The 16,741-nt window shown below is 35.7% G+C and overlaps 2 protein-coding genes across 2 annotated transcripts; both read left to right on the forward strand.

Annotated features, from left to right (window-relative positions):
- Positions 1 to 265: 265 nt before the first annotated feature.
- LOC122105114 (olfactory receptor 8K3-like) lies at positions 266 to 1,207 on the forward strand. The gene has a single exon (XM_042676233.1). The coding sequence runs from the start codon at positions 266 to 268 to the stop codon at positions 1,205 to 1,207; it is 942 nt and encodes a 313-aa protein (XP_042532167.1).
- A 10,732-nt stretch (positions 1,208 to 11,939) lies between these two features.
- Positions 11,940 to 14,512, forward strand: LOC122105083 (olfactory receptor 8K3-like; the record flags this gene model as incomplete). Its single annotated transcript, XM_042676187.1, has 2 exons — positions 11,940 to 12,850; positions 14,494 to 14,512. Coding segments are annotated over exons 1-2 (930 nt in total), but the record flags the coding sequence as incomplete, so codon positions are not given.
- Positions 14,513 to 16,741: the final 2,229 nt, after the last annotated feature.

Below are 16,741 nucleotides of genomic sequence, written 5' to 3' on the forward strand. Positions count from 1 at the left end.
TCATTTTAGATGTAAACCACAGATCAAATTGAAAAGTTGAGATGCTTCTTATTTATGAGGTACCTCCTGCCTCCATTGCCAAAACCTACATTGTTCATCCTTATGTCCATTCTCAAGATGAGCATTTTGTTTCTAAGGTGCACCCCTCCTACTCTCCAGAGTGAAAGTTTTAAGAAATAAGTGTAAAGTTCCCCATGTGATAATATTTGGAAACTAGAGATTCTACTGTTCTCTTTCCTTAGAGTCAATATTCTGATGAACCTGGATGGAGAAGCAGAATCTCACAGCAGTGACTGAATTCATCCTGATGGGCATCACTGAATATCCTGAGCTCCAGGCTCCATTGTTCGCACTCTTCTTCCTCATCTATATAAGCTCAACTTTGGGCAACTTGGGCATGATCATCCTCACCATGGTGGACTCCAAGCTACAGACTCCAATGTACTTTTTTCTCAGACACCTGGCTTTCACTGATCTTGGTTATTCAACAGCTGTGGGACCCAAAATGCTGGTAAATTTTGTCGTAGATCAAAATAAAATCTCCTACTATTCTTGTGCAACACAGCTAGCTTTCTTTTTTCTGTTCATTGGTAGTGAACTTTTTATCCTGTCCGCCATGTCTTATGACCGCTATGTGGCCATTTGTAACCCACTACTCTACACCGTTGTCATGTCACAAAGAGTATGTTGGGTCCTGGTGGCCATCCCCTATCTCTACAATACCTTTCTCTCTCTTCTAGTCACCATAAAGATCTTCAGTTTATCCTTCTGCAGCTACAATGTCATCCATCACTTTTTCTGTGACAGCAGTCCTTTGTTATCTTTGCTCTGCTCAGATACCCATGAAATCGAATGGATCATTATGGTCTTTGCAGCCTTTGATTTGCTTTCTTCTCTTCTGCTTGTTCTTGTGTCCTACTTGCTCATCTTTATATCCATTCTCAAGGTGAACACAGCTGAGGGAAGACACAAGGCTTTCTCCACTTGTGGGTCTCATCTTTCAGTGGTCATAGTCTTCTATGGGACACTGATATCTATGTATGTACAGCCTAAGTCTACTCATTCCTTTGACACTAACAAATTATCTTCCATATTTTATACTCTGATTATCCCAATGTTGAATCCCTTGATCTACAGCCTAAGAAACAAAGATGTGAAATGTGCATTACAAAGGATGTGGAAAAAGTTGTACAGTATCTTTTCTTAAAAGTGGCTTTCAATGGGAGTTGCTCAGTACATTATGAATAGAAACCTATTTTGATTTTTCTCCTAGATATGTGCAGGAAGCCCAGATAGCCATAAAAAATATTTCTTTCCTGGCCTTCTTGTTAAGAATCAAATTTCCCAGGGCTATAGACACTTTAGTGAACAAGAGAATAATAGCTAATATTTCCATGAAAGTGGTAGTCAATTTATAAACTTAGTGATTGAATAAAGTCTATTTCAAAGTAGAATGGATGTGAAGATTCTTAGACATGAAGAACGGATTTCAGAATTGCAAGAGGTAGAGAAGTAGATGCATCACAAAGAATAGCATGCACGAATGGGACCTAAAAATTATTCTGTGGCAGCCTCTATTATTCTAATAAATTTTGAAGCATTCATGTTTGTCTTTGCATATGTTTTTTCTCTTTTTGTATAAATTCAATCTTCATACCTGTTTCTGGGTTTTATTGTGGTGCTAGGAAGGTGATCACTTCCTGATGATTTACAAGAAGCCCATATAAATGTACCCAGGATTCCAATTCACCTAGAACACTTTATCTCATCAGTACCCTTCCTTTCATTTATAAAGTTCTATTTAAATAACATACTTGGCTATTTAACCATGTGTACCTTCATTGTTTGATTTATTATGTTTGTATCTATGAATACAGGCATTAATTAAGAAAATTTTCTCAAGCCAGATACCTGTGGTGCATGACTTTACTCACGATTTTGAGACCTATAGGATTATAGTTCAAAATTAAACTATGAAGTAATAACAGTGAGATCCAAGCCCCTATTATGGACTCCAAAAGCCAGACTGGAAACATGGTTCAAATAGTTAATCATCTACAATGAGTAACAGAACCCTTGCCACTGAGATCTTTTATTTCAAACCCAAGTACTGGAAAAGGACAAAAAGGGTCACAGGGAGGGAGGGAAAGAGGAAAGAAGGGATGGAGCACAGGTTGAAAGACAGAAGGATATAGTGATGGAGAGAGGAAGGAAAATATAATGGAAAGAAGGATAGATTTTTGCAACTTCTGCCATAGTAATCTGTGTTTATTTTTAAATTTTAATCCTGTCTTGATTTTGGCCATATTGCCTCTTTTATACAGTGGATATTTCCTCTCCTTTCCACTCAATATAAGATCAATTACTGTCTACAATTACAGTGCATTAATCATTTTATTATTGCAAGATATGCATATTTTTTATGTTTAAAATAGGGTTTTTGTTACTCTTTCTTAGCCTAGTTTTCTCTGGTATTTTTTCATAGACAGTGTAGTCTCTTCAATACAATTTATTTTCTGACTGCATTAATTTAAATTTCCATATTGGAGTGAGCAAATTAATATTCCCCAGTTTGAACCATGCTTTATTTCCACTGCTGTGTTATGGTGATGACCATATTTGCAGCGTATTCTTGGCATTTGCCATCTATATCCCTCCCTGAAATTATCCTTGTTTAGTTCATCAGTCTTAATGTATAGTGTCTTGACACTGAAGTTATACTATGGAAGACTTAATGTGTCCTTTATTATATACCACTACAGACAATTATCTCATGAGAAAACCAAAAAAAAATAAAAACAATTTCTTGGAATAATAAAACCTTAGGCATATTTTTATTTAGAGTTAAACATTCCTAAAGAGTTAATATTCTATTTTTTACTTACATTTATGCTTAAGAAAAATCTTGAAATTTTCAAGGAAATGTGTGTATAACACAGGTATACTATATTAATATTGGTTTTTAGTTCTTACATGATTATAAAATTATATTAATATACTTTAACAATGTTACCAAAATAAATGAATCCCAATAAATTTCCTCACATGAAATGTAAAAATTCTAATATCTGATTTTTAAAATATGTGAATAAACATAACAAAATACTTCTTCTAAAATAAATATTAGACATCATCTCAAATAATAATCAAAAACATAGCACAATTTACTACCATTTCCTATTAATAATAATAAAAATAATAAGTTAGCCATTTGAAAAGCAATCTCATTTTCATTTTTATGAATTAATTATTTAGAAATTTTACATTTTACTATAGTATATAACAAATTTTAAACTCAAGAGATATTAAAATGATCCCGTAAAATTTTATATTTTTAAACAATAGTGCTTTAAAAGCTTCAGCACAATAGAGTGTGAAAAAAATATAAATATAACAAGGTTTAAGTGTTATGGATAAAGACCAATAGCAGCGTAGTGTGAGGCTGTGTGTCCACTTGTTAGCAGTAAAGAAACAAATAGAGAAAGAGACAGAGACAGAGGAGAGAGAGATTGACAGAGAAAAATTTGAGAGTCAGAGACAGAAACAGAAAAGGTAAGGGTTAGGACACTGGCCATATATCAACAATATAGAAGGGATTTCTGTTGGAGCACTTAATAGTTGTAAGTAAATTTAATGACTTTCAAGAAACACTGAGACCTGTAATCCTAGCTACTCAGGAGGCTGAGATCTGAGGATCGCAGTTCAAAGCCAGCCCGGACAGGAACATCTGTGAGATTCTTATCTCCAATAAACCACTAGAAAACCAGACGTGACACTGCAGCTCCAGTGGTAGAGCGCTCGCCTTGAGCTGAAGAGCTGAGGGACAGTGCCCAGGCCCAGAGTTCAAGCCCACCACCGACAAAAAAAAAAAAAAAAAAAGAAAAGAAACACTGAGAAAAAGTTCAAAATAGTAGCATAGTTTCTTTTTTTTTGAATTGTCACAGTATTTCTTTATTTTTTGGGGAAAAAAAAGTAAAGGGAGTGGAAAATAACATTCATTTTTTCAAGATTATTGTTCATAAGAGGAATTGTGGCATTAAACTTGTCAGTATTTTTTTCCCTGTAAGCATCCTAGGTACATCAAATATCTGAGATAAAAATATGAAGACATTCTTCATTTTCTTTCCAAGAAAAATACATTTCTTTTCCTTATGAATCTGGTGAATAGTACAGTTAACAGAGCAATGCCATCACAAAGCAAAGAGAAGCAAACACCAACATTTTGAGCCAAAACAATTTTTTTGGGGGGGTTCCGGTCGTGAGGCCTGAACTCTGGGCCTGGGCGCTGTCCCTCAGCTCTTCAGCTCAAGGCTAGCACCTTACCACTTGAGCCACAGTGTCACTTCCTGCTTTTTTTCTGCTTATGTGGTACTGGGGAATCAAACCCAGTGCCTCATGCATGCAAGGCAAAACTCTACCACTGAGCCACCTTCTCAGCCCGCCAAAACAATTTTTTAAAAACCTAAAATAAAAGAAAATATTAGAGTGGGCATTGATAGTATAACTGATACAACAACACAGAATTAATGAGCTTAATGATAGTTGATTTGAGAACACATCAAAGAGAAGAGAATGCAAACGAGTATGAGATACAGCTAATAGAGAAACTTGGCTATTTGGGACCAAGAGAGACTTAGAGGTTGTAAAGTTGGCTCAGTGGTGAAAAGTTCACCCAGCATGCACAGGGAACTGTTATTTATCCTCAGCTTTGAAAACAGAAGAGACTGGAGAATCTCAAAGGCAGTAGAAAGCTCACCCAAATTTGGAGAAATCATGCCAGAAAACATCCTGTACATATTCATGTCATGGAGATGAAAGTCAGCTGACTTTTATTATCCAACTTTGAGGGTTAAATCATGAAAGACAGAACAAAATAGAAAGAGAAACAAACGATGCTTCCCACCATACTGAACAGCAGGCTTTTCAACAGAAATCTTTTTTTTTTTTTTTTTTACCAGCACAACTATGTTTATTGCAGTATTATTTACCATAGCTAAGACATGGAACCAATCCAGATGCCCCTCAGTAGATGAATGGATCAAGAAAATGTGGTATATATACACAATGGAATTCTATGCCTCCAACAGAAAGAATGACATTGCCCCATTTGTTAGGAAATGGAAAGACTTGGAAAAAATTATATTAAGTGAAGTAAGCCAAGCCCAAAGAAACATAGGTCCCATGGTTTCCCTTATTTGCAATATCTAGTATATGTATGAGTCAAGCAGAAAAGGTCAGATAAGGTGATGTTAGGAAAATGAACCCTAAGATATGTATTTAAATGTTTTTTTTCTTTCATGCATTTGTTTCTAATGCATTTATAAGATTATTTCTTTGTTGCTTTGTATGTCCCTCCCCACAGTATAACCCCTGCTTTCACTGTATTTGATGTCAGTATAATTTGTGGAGGGGAAGGGGAAAAACAAGTCGTTTAAATAAGGATACAGGTGGACCTGTTGCAACAATGAGAAGTACAAGTTGTCATGTCGAAAACGAACTTTACAACTTTGGTGGGGGGGCAGGGAGAAGGATTGGGTGGGGGCGGGGGAGGCTGGGAAGGGATGGGAAGGGAAAACAAAGGAGGAGACTACAATGCTTGATAGGAAATGTACTCATTGTCTTGCCCATGCAATTGTAACCCTTCTGTACAGTATTTTCACAATAAAAAAAAAAGAATGTCCCACAAGTTCTTAGATTTAGCAGCTTTCAGCCAGGAAGCAGACTCAGGTGATGGAATCAGGCAGGAGTTCCTCCAGGGGACTGTCAGGCCATCGTTGAACTTTACCCATTAGGGTGTACAGCAGCAGCAGCAGCAGCAGCAGCAGTAGGGTCTCTCAGTGGCTCCAAGGGACTGTTACCTCGTGCTGGGCTGCAAATTCCTACACAGACTGGTTAAGGATGCAAGTAATACATAGGCTTGACAGACTTTGGCTCCGTTGGTTTTTAAGAACATTTAGACAATAGCCCAGGACAGTTTACCAAAATGACAATTTTTTTACTAACCAGGCTTAGTCTTGTAATCATCTCTGACAGATGCAGTCTCCACACTTGCACACCTACAACTGTTAACACTATTCTTTATGCCTTCTTCTAAAAAAATTATTTTATCTGTTTTGCCTCATTTTTCTAAAACTGACTCTAGACTCTTGATCTTAAAAAGGAGTTGATGGGAGAAGGTCCATCTTCTGTAACTTCTTCAAGCTGACTTCAGGGGCGTTGATCCTACCTAGCCAGGAACCTATAACCTTAGCCTATTTTACAAAGAGGCTATCAGGGTTAGATGTCATTAAGAACAATATTTAACTTTTGACAACTGCACAGACCTTTTCTCCAGCTACAGCAGTGTAGCTTGTTTAGCACTCTGGTTTACAAAAACATCTTTCTGGATGACTTAGTAATGTGATCTCTAGTGACCCTAACAATGCCTAGGTTACCTTTGCAGGCCTTTAGACAGATATCAATAGAAACACACTCTCAGGTTTACAAACTTTTTCCTGAGCAGATGAATTTCATGTAGCTGGTGTGAGCTCATTAGTTACTGCCCATTAGAGCTTTTGGCACATACAGGGGTTGGGATTTAAACTATCCCCCACATTTTATAACATTAGCTTTTTACTATCACAGAGGACTGGCAAGTTCCTGTCCCTTACAAGGTAGATAGTAATGGACATTAGGCATGCTTACAAACTCTTCCCATGACCTCCAGGCTCTAACCAGTTTTGAAGGGCCATACACAAGTGACTCTAGGATCTGACATTTCTGCCATCCAAGCAGTGGCTTACTGCCTCTGGATGCTCCTCCATTGCTTTTGTCCCAGGCGTGTCTTCTCCACATTGGGATAAATGCCTCATTGGCATTTCCCTTAGCTGGCACTGGACTTGAACTTGGGGCCTGAGTGCTGTACTTCGGCTCTCCAGCTCAAGGCTAGCACTCTGCCACTTTGAGTCCTAAAGCAACTTTGCTTGTTCTTTCAGCACCCTGCTGGCTGAGTAGAGGTGACAGTCCTTTTTCTGCCCGGGCTGGCTTTGAACCAGTTTGCAGATCAATGAGTCTTATTAAAGGCCACTTTACTCCAATTAAAAGCAACAAGGTGGTCAACATAGAAATAGCTTTTAAGCACGCTCTTACCTGGAATTTAAGAGCCAAAGTTACATCTGACAAACTTGTAAGAATCCTCTGTGCTTTGCTCTGGGCTTGCTGGAAACTCGAGGCTTTTCTCAGAACTTCTCTCCAACAGGCGAGTGCCCCCACACTGTCCTCCCAGCTGAGGATCCCAGTCCCCCTCAGGTTGGAGCGGCTAAGAGCTCTATCCCAGACGAACCCCCATTAAATGTAGTAGGAAGACCCCCTACTCAGACAGGCAAGCCCACCTAGTCGCCCGGAGTGACAGAGCCCACCGCAACAAAGTTGTTAATAAAGAAGCAACTTTATTGAATAGGTTCCTACACTGACTGGCCAGGGCCACAGCACAGGCTTGGGAGCTGATACTGCGACTCAACAGAAATCTTATAGCCCAGAAGACAATGGCAAATTTTCATTACAGAAAAAAAATCTCAAGAATATTAGACCTAACAAAGCTAACTTTTAGAAATGAAGAAGAGAAAAAATATTCCAAACAAATTCAAACTGAGAGAATTTATCACCACCAGATGAATCCTTCCAAAAAATGCTAACTCTTGTTCTTTAAATAACAGCTAGTAGTAAAGAAGACTAATACCCTTCATTCATAACAAAATGCTCCTTGACTAACATATGCTCAATGTTTACTTCATTCAGCCATTGATATGCTAATGTCCATCTCTTTGAATTACTTTTTCAGGATATTTCATGAAAAGAATTTATAGAAAAGATGACTTCTTTGACTGTCTTCATTGACACGTGACATTTTCAATAAGTTATGCCCAAGCAACATTGTATATTGGAACTTCTCTTTTAAAATTGCACTGAGCCTTGTATGATATACATGTAATTAAGAAATGTACTCATTATTTATGTAACTATAACCCCTCTATACATTACCTTTACAATAAAAAAAATGTCAAAAACACAACTTAGTACTGGGGCAGGTAGGCACAATATTTACTACACATCTCTTGAACTTTTAATTTTCATAATTTGGTTATACATGGCAATTTGTTACCAGTTTCCATTTGCCCAAACGTAAGGTCTTTGGAGCAACAAGCTGGTTTGATAAGACTGAATATTTTATGTGCTTAATATCATTGAAATGATGCCCTTTTATCCTACATAGTTTATTTTAGCGTAATATTTTACAGGTTCAACTATGTTTTCAAATTTCCATTATTTAAATGTGAATAATATACTGTTTATATAATGCAATATTTCACAGAATAGATTTTTATATCACCCATCCAACAACAGGTATTTAGACTGTTTCCATAGCTCAGCTATTACCAGTTATGTGACAATGCACTTGAGAGTTCTAATATAATTCTGATACCTAGACATAAATGCTATTATATGTAACATCCCATTTATATACTATATAAATGGAAAATACCTGTAAGTATAATTGCTGAATTATTAACCAACACTCCACTAATTATCTATATAACATTCAACGTTCACAGCTGGAAGTGGAAGTTTCCTGGCAATTACCAGGGAATCTCCAGACATTTTATTAATCTCTCAAATGATTTAACAACAGCCAACAAATTGCTCATCATTTCTTAAGGGAGAGTCTTAAAAGTTCTAAAACAAATCATAACTTGATGTAAAAACCCTATGCTAACCAGCAAGTACGATGGGAAATCAAGAGAGTAGATTTTTTACAGGTAACAAGGAAAGACTGTCTTAGGATTCAATCTATTCCATCAATTCACATATTTGCTGGCTTTTCCATTCAGTATAATGACCATTTCTGATTCTATCTCCTTGCTTTCTATTATCTCCTGAAGCCAGGGCAGCAAGAGGCCCTCTCTACTCTTTCTTTAATATTATAATTTGAAATTTTTCACATAGGCTAGAAGAGTTAAATTCTCATAAGCTTACTAGAAACATACCTTGTATGCATTTGAGGAAGGATTTAAGTTTATGTACATCTCCAATTATGTATAATTATAAAAAATGGAGGCTAAAGCTAAGAGGAGGTAAGGCATAAATGTAGAGATCTGAAGTAGCAGTGATTCAATAGTTATTCATTTACCTATTTCTATTTATTTATTTACTTACTTACTTTTTTAGTTCTAGAGCTTGAAGTCAGGCTTCAGCAATGAGCCTGAGCTTTTTGCTCAAAGCTAACCCAGCCACAGCTGTACTTACTCAACATTTCATTTTGATGTCCTTGTACTTGAGTGTGATGCTCTGAAAAATTTTAAGTTTTAATCAGTAGATGAATAACTGTATGGATATTATTAATTATAGGATTCTATGTGTGTGTTGTGTTGTGTGTGTGTGTGTGTGTGTATGTGTGCACGCATGCACACGCATGCCTGTAGTGGGGCTTAACTAGAGGTTTCATATTGCAGCCTAGCCTTTTTTGCTCAGGGATGGTTTATCACATCTAAGTGTCTCTCAGATTTGCCCACCTAGGTTGTATCTTAACCAAGAGAGTTAGACCTAAGCATCATGAGTGGCTAGGATTACAGGTGTGAGTCACCAGCACCCAACTAATTCTAGAATGCTTAAGGAGAAAAATGGGGATTACACAATACCTTATATTGAGATGCATCATTTGAATATCAGGAAACATTTAATTATCTTGCTTTGTGGTAATCGCAATATGTCCTTTTTTAGTGAAATATGACTACTTTTTAGTATAACTAAAAATGCAATTAATCAGCAATGATTTTTTATTATGGCTAACCACTTGGTTGCTTTCCATTGAAGCAAAAAATCATTGATTGCAAGTATTTTCATGTTTACGTAGGAAGATTCAGGCCTTGTGTACTTTGCACTTTATCTTTTCATGTTTGCAAACCAAACCAATGCAAATGAAACTGAGACTTTTGTAGTTTATTGCTGTGTTTACTGGAGGAAATCTCTACTGTTACACTCTGATGTAATTCTTTATATTAAGTACAATACCAAAGTCTGCAGGGGGGGACATTAAAGTATAGAAGGTAACTCAGCTTTTTAAGCATGAATGAGCTGTGTGAAAACTGTGTGGTTGTGTCAGCTTCATCAGTAATCTTATAAATTTTTCTGGCACTCATTTTGTTGGATTGTGAATTCATATTTCTAAGGAATTACATCGTGTGAATTCTTCTTCAATGTCTATGCTTTGGTGAATATATTTGTGTGTATATGTAAACAGCCACATATGTGTTTACATATACATTTATAAATTCCATCCTCTCCGTATTAGATTTTTCCTCCAATAATAACAAATTTCTCCAGTTTTTGCTCACCAAACAATAATAATATTTCCTTAAATTATAATCTATATGATAGTATTCTCTACATTTTAATCCCTAGGTTATTAGGGATATGCATGTGCATTTCTTTGACTACTCACATGGTGTTATTTGTGATATCATAGTTGGAAGATGTTCATGTGGAACTAAAGTGTTCAAGGATTGCACTTGTGTAATCTAAATGACGTCTCTTCTAATTTTTTTGTCAAATACACATTTTCTATAGACAATCAAATGCATAACTGGTATAATGAAAATGCTCCCCCAAGGTAATAATAATGTTTTTAAGTAAACGCTCCCCCAAGGTAATAATAATGTTTTTAAGTAAACTAACATGAAGATAACATACCTTACAATGTTTATTAAAATAGTCATGGAAAGAGAAGAAAAATAATCTAAATTACATAGATTAACACATAATTTAGGGAACTAATTTCATTTTTTCCTACTACATCTTACTTGACATATGCCTCATTTCTTCATTATTTCAGACAGGACAAAGAAGTAAAGTCACTATTCATTAAGGTGTCCATAAACCTATGTAAAAGGGACACTTCACAGGTAAATCTCCCTGTCAACAAAAAGACACATATAAGGTATCTGAGAACTATTTTGAGGGACCATGGGCTCAATGAATCATTTAATCCTTCCATTCTTCAAGTTAATTTTATGTATAGGAAAAGAGTTTTGCAGGCCTAATATGATTTTCTCAATGTAATATTTGTAATATTATACTAACGCACAAGAGAATATATATTCATGTTTGTTAGTTTGGGATTTTATCTAAGGACAATCCCATATGTGATCTGTTAAGTATTTTTATTCATATATGTGCCTAATATCTTTCAAGAGTTTTAATACTGTCAACATCTTTACCCATAAATATAAGAATATAAAGGTCTATGTTTGAAGTGCAGAGATATATGTAGTTTGTAAAATTTACTATTGCATTTACTCTAACAATTGTGGTTCTACATATTTAAACTGAATGTAATTATTAGTTGCCTCGGTCTTTGAAATTATGTAAGTAAAACATGGAAAACTTGAAGTAATGAAATAACTATCCATATAACTGGCATGAAACTTTATACAATTTTAAAATCTTCATCTCTTTTAATATACACATAGTATACTATTCATATTTATCTATTTGGAGCAGAATATTCTTTGGGACAGTAGAAATTTTAAAAGCTAAGCTTGCTTAGTTTTCTAACATGTGTCAATGACAGTTCACTTCCCATTTGAGAAAACTGAATATCTTTAGATACTCCAACATTATCTTGTGGGCCAAATTATTCTTAGTTGAGAACAGTTTATTACTACTTCTCAACTAAAGCTTTCTCTGAATAAGTACATGATAGATTGATGGATAGATAGATAGACTGATAGATGAGATGATAGATGCATAGATATTTATATATAAAGGTAAGATTGTAAAGATATCTCTACTTTTAGTATTGTAAATGGAAAAGTTTGCATGTGATTTATGCTAGATTTTATATTTTTAAGTACCATTGACGATGTTGATATTTCTGTCTAGAATTGGCACTCTAGTCAAACAGGATGGAGACACGCAACCTCACGGTGCTGAAAGAATTCATCCTGATGGGCATCACGGATCGTCCTGAGCTGCAGGCTCCACTGTTCATTTTGTTCCTCCTCATCTATGTGGTCTCTGTGGTGGGCAACTTGGGCATTGTCGTCCTCACCACGGTGGACTCCAGGCTGCAGACCCCAATGTACTTTCTCCTCAGACACCTGGCTCTCACTGATCTTGGTTATTCCACAACTGTGGGACCCAAAATGTTAGCAAATTTTGTTGTAGATCAAAACACAATCTCCTATTATTGCTGTGCCACACAGTTGGCCTTCTTTCTTGTGTTCATTGCTTGTGAATTATTTATTCTGTCAGCGATGTCCTATGACCGCTACGTGGCCATCTGTAACCCATTGCTCTACACTGTCATCATGTCACAGAGAGTGTGTCATATGCTGGTGGCAATTCCCTATCTCTACTGCACGTCTGTGTCTCTTCTCATCACCATAAAGATTTTCACTTTATCCTTCTGTGGCTACAATGTCATCAGTCATTTCTACTGTGACAGCCTTCCCTTGTTATCTTTGCTCTGCTCAGATACACATGAAATTGAAGTGATAATGTTGTTCTTAGCAGCCTTTAATTTACTTTCTTCTCTTCTGATTGTCCTTGTGTCCTACCTGCTCATTCTCATCGCCATTCTCAAGATGAATTCAGCTGAAGGCAGGCACAAAGCTTTCTCTACCTGTGGGTCCCATCTGACCGTGGTTGTAGTCTTCTATGGGACGTTGATATTTATGTATGTGCAGCCCAAGTCCAGTCACTCTTTTGACACTGATAAAATAGCTTCCATCTTTTACACTCTGGTCATTCCCATGTTGAATCCTTTAATCTATAGTCTGAGGAACACAGACGTCAAATCTGCCCTGCAAAGAACATGGGAAAAATATATATCTTCCCTCAAAGCTTGTATACAGTGTGAATGCTAAAAGCATGTTCTGAATATAAACTATGCTTTTCCCCAGAATTCATAAGCAATAATATTAGGCTATGCATATATTTAAAGATTGGCCTTTTCTTCCTTCATAGTAGACAGTCTTCTATATGCTCTATAAATATGGTTCAAAGTAACAGAAAAATGCTTTATTTGAGGAAGTGACACCAATTATAGAGTGATGATTTGATAGTATAGTATAATGGGATTAACAATTAATGGTCAAAGGAAAAGATAGAAGAGTTGCACATTTAAATATGTGAGGAATAATAGTCAACACAAAAGAAGATTTTCCTTTTTCTTTTCTTTTTTATTTTTGGCCAGTCCTAAGGCTTGCACTCAGTGCCCATGAACTGTGCTTCAGTTTCTTTTGCTCAAGGCTAACACTCTACCACTTAAGCTTAAAAATTTTTAATGGTTATCATAGTATTCCTCTGTAACAATAAACTTTGCAGTGTCCATGTACATATTGTTGCTTCATTTCTCATGCAACCAGGTTGTTAATGTTTAAGGATTTTACATTTCTACGTACTCTGTTAAAATCAAACATGATTATACTTATATCAGATTTGAACATTGCTTTAATTTTAAGGAATCAATCATAGAGGTGCTCAAATATGCTTATGCTATTTGTGAATATGCTCTAGTTGGTCAATTTTTATTTGTGAAATACCTGTCTGTAGATTTCAGTGTATGGCTCTTTTTTCTGGCTGACTTCCTACATATTTGGTCCATATGTCAATATGCTCATTTTAACTAGGATCCAACATTTGCAACAATTAAGTGATAAAACTTGAAGGCAAGAGAGATAATGGCATGAGTTGAACTGTGCAATATTCAATGGAGGGTAGACTATGACAGGAATCTGTGTTTTACCTGCCATCCCTTCAGGAAATGACTCCTGCAAGGATCTTTTCAAAGTTTTCCATGTTGCTTTCAATACTTATATTTCACAATATTTACAGCATTGTCATAAAATTTTCTGTACAACCAACCAAAGTTGAATGAAATATTTAATGAAATGGCTAGTACTGAAGTATAATATGGAGATAGTTTAGTAAATAATATATTTTTGTGTAAATACTGAGTCCTCATACTCTCAGGGGCTCTATCACTTGACCACACTTCCAATCTGGTGTTCTTCTTGGATAATTGGAAATGCAGTTTCCTGAACTTTTATGCCAAGGCTGGCTTTTGAACTGAGATCCGCTGAGTAGTAACCATTACTGGTGTGAACCACAGGCTCCCAACAAGATCAGTTTTTATAGTCTTTCAAATGAAGAAGAATAAAGAAAACAAAAATGTGTTGAGACCTAAGTATGATGATATATTTTATAACTCATTAAAAATAGCCTTTATCTTATTACATAGATTTACAGACACTTGAGAAAATTTTCTTCTTCTCTGTATGTATTAGAATTTTAATTTCAAAACGTTTTTTTTACAGGAATAACTTTGAAATATCAGTATGATTAGTAATAATAATAATAATAATCAGAAGCATAAAGTGTCTACAAATATCTGCTGAGGTTCATATGTAGGGTGGTGTTTCAGCTTTTTAATATATGTTTTTTATTGCAAAGATACTGTACAGAGGGGTTAAAATTACACGATCAAGGTAATGAGTCTATTTCCTATGAAGCATTGTTACCCTCTCCTTTGTTTTTCCCCCACCACCCCTATCCTTCCACTTCCCCTCCTCTCCCCACCCCCAAAGTTGTAAAGTTCATTTTCAACAGTGTCTTGTACATCTCATTGTTACAATGGGTCATCCTGTATCCTTATTTCAGCCTTTTGTTAATTCCTTTTGTATTGGCATAGAAATTAAAAAACACACAAAGGTGAATAATATTGAGATACATCAAGACCATGTATGAAGATGGCACAGGGATCTCAATAAAATTTCACTGAAAGTTATAAATAATTAAAACGTACAGTCAGGTTTTGCTGGTTTCTACAACAAGTAAACAAATCCAAAATTGAATACAAATCTTCTACTGGTTCATGACCTTGGGGACTTGCATTAAGTATTTCAATGCGGTTGTGTTCATCAACCCATTGCTTTCTATCTTCTCAGGGAGCATCTGTTTAAAAAAAAAAGTCTTAGTTGTAATGTCTGGTTTTCGACATGGTGGGAAGGGGGATGGGGAGGGAGACTTGGCGGGAGCTGGGAAGGGGTGGAAAGGGGAAACAAAGGAGGAGTCAACAATGCTTGATAAGAAATGCACTCATTACCTTGCTCATGTAATTGTAACCCCTCTGTATGATATTTTCACAATTAAAAAGAAAAGAAAAGTCTTTAAATTGAATCCACAGTGTTCAGAAACACATGGGAGAATTAAGGGTTTTGAATATAGGTAACAAAGACAGAGGTTTCAGGAGGGTCTCTATATTTCCTGTTCTCAAGAAATGATTAGCCGGTAGCTGGTGGCTCATGCCTGTAATCCTAGCTACTCAGGAAGCTGAGATCTTGGGATCACTGCTCCAAGCCAGCCAGGGCAGGAAAGTCCATGAGGCTCTTATCTCCAATAAACCACTAGGAAATCAGAAGTGACGCTGTGTTTCAAGCGGTAGAGCGCTGGCCTTGAGCTGAAGTGCACAGGGACAGCGCCCAGGTCCAGAGTTCAAGCACCATAACCGACCAAAAAAAAAAAAAAATGGTTGCACTTTCTCTGAGTTTGCCATTTAATGTAAGTAACTATTTCTCATTCTGTTTCTGTAATTATGACTAAGCCATGATGTCTCATACACATCTTTGAAAGCTGACATTGTGTTTGCATCTATAAATGGTTCTGTTTTTATGCCTATGGTTTAATATCTAACAGAGGTCAAGAAGGAGAGAGGAAAAAGAACCAAGAAAAGGACATTGAAACAAACATGATTTACTATTATTTCCTCATCCTCCTAAATATGGCAGTGATTGGATGCCAGAAGCTATTTTCTCTCTCTCATTTGTTATACAAACAGATTTGCAAGAGGGAAAAAATAAGATTGGAAGAGCTTTCTTGAAGTGTTAGCAGAAATTCAACTAAAGTTTATGGTGACAGTAAATGTTGTTCATTTTAGATGGGTGGCATGATTAAGCTTTCTTAGAGAATGTTTGAAAGGAGAAATGAGTATTCAGTAGAAATAGTAAAGTATCAAAACGCAACATGTACATTTCATTGAATTACAAAACTGGTTAAATAAAATCCACTTGTCCTTATTTTTCTTTTTGTAATATTTCCATGTATATTTTATTTTTGTTTATTTAAAAAAATTAATTTAATTGTCAAGGTGATGTACAGAAGGGTTGCAGTTACATAAGTAAGGTAGTGAGCATATTTCTTGTCGAACTTGTTTTACGTTTGAAGAAATACTTATACATATTTTTCATATATTTTGCAATGTTGTCTAACCAAGATTTAATTTGCTTCTAACTATTTTTATTGAAATTACTTATCTAACACTGTAATCTAACTTGTTTTGCCACATATAACCACAATGTTCAAATGAGTTCTAGTAGCAAAGAAAAGTATCATGAGTCTTCATTCTGTAAAAAGAAAAGCTCAGTTTCCACTAATTTGTTCAAGTTTTCCTCTTGGTGTCTCAGGGTCTTCTAACACAATAAGTACAAAAACAAATATGTGTATTTCAGATAAAATGCCAGAAGGAAAGAATAATATTTTCCAGCTAATTAATATGAATATATCTAACTTTAATGTTAAGAAAATATAAACAATAGAAAATTAGTAATTAAACAATAGAGGACCTTGATTGTCTAATTTTAGATACAAAAGAGAAGGATGAGCAAGGTAGATGTTGAGTCCATGCTTATGTCTCATGTCCTAACTC

The sequence above is a fragment of the Dipodomys spectabilis genome, unplaced genomic scaffold (assembly GCF_019054845.1).
Source record: "Dipodomys spectabilis isolate Male_0828 unplaced genomic scaffold, ASM1905484v1 ptg000030l, whole genome shotgun sequence".
In the NCBI taxonomy this organism is placed as follows: domain Eukaryota; kingdom Metazoa; phylum Chordata; class Mammalia; order Rodentia; family Heteromyidae; genus Dipodomys; species Dipodomys spectabilis.

Excerpts from the sequence above, each read along its gene's own strand:
- LOC122105114 (XM_042676233.1), top strand. The coding sequence starts at position 266 with ATGGAGAAGCAGAATCTCACAGCAGTGACTGAATTCATCCTGATGGGC.